Genomic DNA, 2,547 nt, shown 5'->3' with positions numbered 1-2,547 from the left:
TCTTTTGGTGAGATACAGTGACTCCATATGTGGTCAAACCTAAAACCTAGACTGGCATTCAAACAGACAGCAGGCATCATTTTTGGCGGTCTGTCTGCTGGGTCAGAATATTTTCTTTCCTGAGGATCAAGGTGCTACAATTAACAAACCTCAAGCATTAAGGTATCAAATAGGGAGCAACTAAATGAACACTCGTAGAGGATTGCCTCCAAATCATAAAATTTCTATCCATAACCGATGTAGAGTATTGTTCACCAAGTTGACACAAAAAGATTGCAGTCAAGGTTTCAATATTGCAAAACTGCAATGTTTCATAATAATTATAATAAAAATGACTGACTCCTTTTTCCACTATGTTTGGTTCACAGAATGAGCAGTGGAATGGAATGACAATTCGAAAATTGGACCCTCCTCCAGTCTTTGGTAAGCATAAACTCAAGAATCACAATTCCTTCTAAATCACCATTCTTTCAAAATTCCGCTCTTAAATGAAAAAAAAGGCCACTCCATGAGAATGAGAATGAGTGATATTTTTGTATAATGAATTGATTAGTAATATTTACAGTATAAAACCAACGACTAATATCTGATACGAGTTGATTATCAATAATTATGGTATAAAATAAAATATAACTAATTTAATTACTATTTAAATAATAAAGTATTATTATTATAAGATAAGAATATCAAGTAACATGTATTACAAATATTAATTATTATTTAAAGATTTGCTGTGCATTATATGAGAATTGTGTAACGAATATTACAGAAAAGAATTTATAAAAATATAGATATCAGATATTACATGGTATTGAATATAAAATCAAAATATATTAAATAAGTATAACACATAGCATTTTACATTTAGTTCTATACACAAATATTATACCTAGTTAGCCTTATTCCTACATACAGTTATCTCAGTTTTCAACACAAACAGACCAGGCATTAAACATAAAATGACCATCCAAATCAGCAATTGGTTATAAAATTCTTGGTCTACATATATCAAACCTTCAAATAACCATCAATCCAGAGGACAGACCTCAATTATCCCAGGGAGATCTTGCAGCAAAACCTGCTTAATTAGAATCTTCACAAAATAGGGTAATATATACAGTTTGTTTTCAATTCTGCTATTATATCATAAGTCTAATAACTACTCATAGGAACATTTCTTTTTCCTGCAAGGATTGGATGATTCATGTTGGCAAATCCCAAGCAATATCATCTGTCAAATTGTAGCAATTGCATAAAATTTGTCTAATTACCCAAGGGATGAGGTATAGCTTTACGGTTATGATTTGTAAACATGAATTTGTAATTAGATGCTAAAACAGAATCAATACTCGAGCAAGATCCACCAACAACACTAATGTCAACCATACAGGACCAGAAAATATTCAATAAAAACATGAACATTAAACTCATAAAATCTTCAGTTTTCCATCTCGGATTCAAGCAAAAAGTTTGGACCATAATCAAAATTTCCATCAGCTGCCTAACAAAAAGACAAGAAAGAAAACCCTAACAGAATCACATTGTTCGCGTTAAGCTGCCATCAATCTAAAAACTACCTTTCGAATCCCTAAAAAGGGTAAAATGCACGAAGCTCCTCAATCGAATAAGCTAAAGCCCATATCCTGCCATCACAAAATTAAATAAAAAATTAACTTTCAGAAAAAAAATTTGCCATCGCAAAATTAAATAAGAAAAAAAATTAACTTTCAGAAAAATTCTTGATTTTGTTTGCCAACTCACATCATCTGATTCCTCCTTCTCTTCAACCTTCTCCTCCTTCTTGGCCTCCGCAGCGGCCGGCTCAGCAGCGGCAGCACCACCTCCGCTGCCGGCAGCGACAGCAGCGACGCCTCCTCCGCACGGGACCGAAGCGAACTTCTCCCTCCCGGTGGCGATCAGCTCCGTGATGTCCTTCCCCTTAACCTGGGTCAGCAGCAGATCTATCCTCTCCTCCTCAGCCTCCGCTCCCACTACGAATCGAAAACCAAAAAGAAATGGTCATATCGAACCTAGATCAGAAGAAAGATCAACGACCGGATCCAAAGGCAGGAATGAAACAAGAAAAAGATCAATGGGGGTGAGAGAACGGACCTGATTCGAGGATGGACTTGAGATCGTCGGCGGAAGGGTTGGCGTTGCCGCCGAGAACAGCGAGGAGGTACGCGGCCACCACCTTCATCTCCGCTAGCGAACTCTCCGCTGGACCGCTGCTGCTGCTGTGATCGGGGTTGCGATGCGACCGCGAGCGCTTAATGAAACAGAGAAACCCTAGGGCATCCTGGTCCTATAAAACCCTAACTCTGTTGTTACGCTGTACCGCAGAACGCTTTTAACTTAAAGTGCTCGCTCTCCTATAAGTATTTGTGTTTTATGTTTTGGAGAATGGCTTGTGTACCCGCGCTGAGCCGATTCTTGCAAAACGCGAGAGGCGAAATGGATGATAAATCCCTTCCCTTATTAATGGATCCAGATATTTTGATCTTTAGAAACTTTTTCTATCATCAAACTACCGTTTGAGGAAGATGC

The 2,547-nt window shown here is 37.7% G+C and overlaps 1 protein-coding gene across 1 annotated transcript; it reads right to left on the bottom strand.

Annotated features, from left to right (window-relative positions):
- Window positions 1-1,400: 1,400 nt before the first annotated feature.
- On the bottom strand, window positions 1,401-2,289 carry LOC105047187 (large ribosomal subunit protein P2A). The gene is made up of 3 exons (XM_010926003.3): window positions 2,113-2,289; window positions 1,762-1,991; window positions 1,401-1,643 (listed from the first exon to the last, which is right to left on the bottom strand). The coding sequence occupies exons 1-3, from the start codon at window positions 2,198-2,200 to the stop codon at window positions 1,617-1,619; spliced, it is 345 nt and encodes a 114-aa protein (XP_010924305.1). The 5' UTR covers window positions 2,201-2,289; the 3' UTR covers window positions 1,401-1,616.
- Between the last annotated feature and the right edge of the window lie 258 nt (window positions 2,290-2,547).

This window comes from Elaeis guineensis, chromosome 6, assembly GCF_000442705.2.
Source record: "Elaeis guineensis isolate ETL-2024a chromosome 6, EG11, whole genome shotgun sequence".
Classification (NCBI taxonomy): Eukaryota; Viridiplantae; Streptophyta; class Magnoliopsida; order Arecales; family Arecaceae; genus Elaeis; species Elaeis guineensis.
Note: the sequence above shows the minus strand (reverse complement) of the source record. Positions and strands in the feature narration are given on the sequence as shown.

Excerpts from the sequence above, each read along its gene's own strand:
- LOC105047187 (XM_010926003.3), bottom strand. The coding sequence starts at position 2,200 with ATGAAGGTGGTGGCCGCGTACCTCCTCGCTGTTCTCGGCGGCAACGCC. Across the intron at positions 1,992-2,112 it reads CAAGTCCATCCTCGAATCAG|TGGGAGCGGAGGCTGAGGAG; the intron begins GTCCGTTCTCTC and ends TTCGATTCGTAG. Across the intron at positions 1,644-1,761 it reads AGAAGGAGGAATCAGATGAT|GATATGGGCTTTAGCTTATT; the intron begins GTGAGTTGGCAA and ends TTGTGATGGCAG.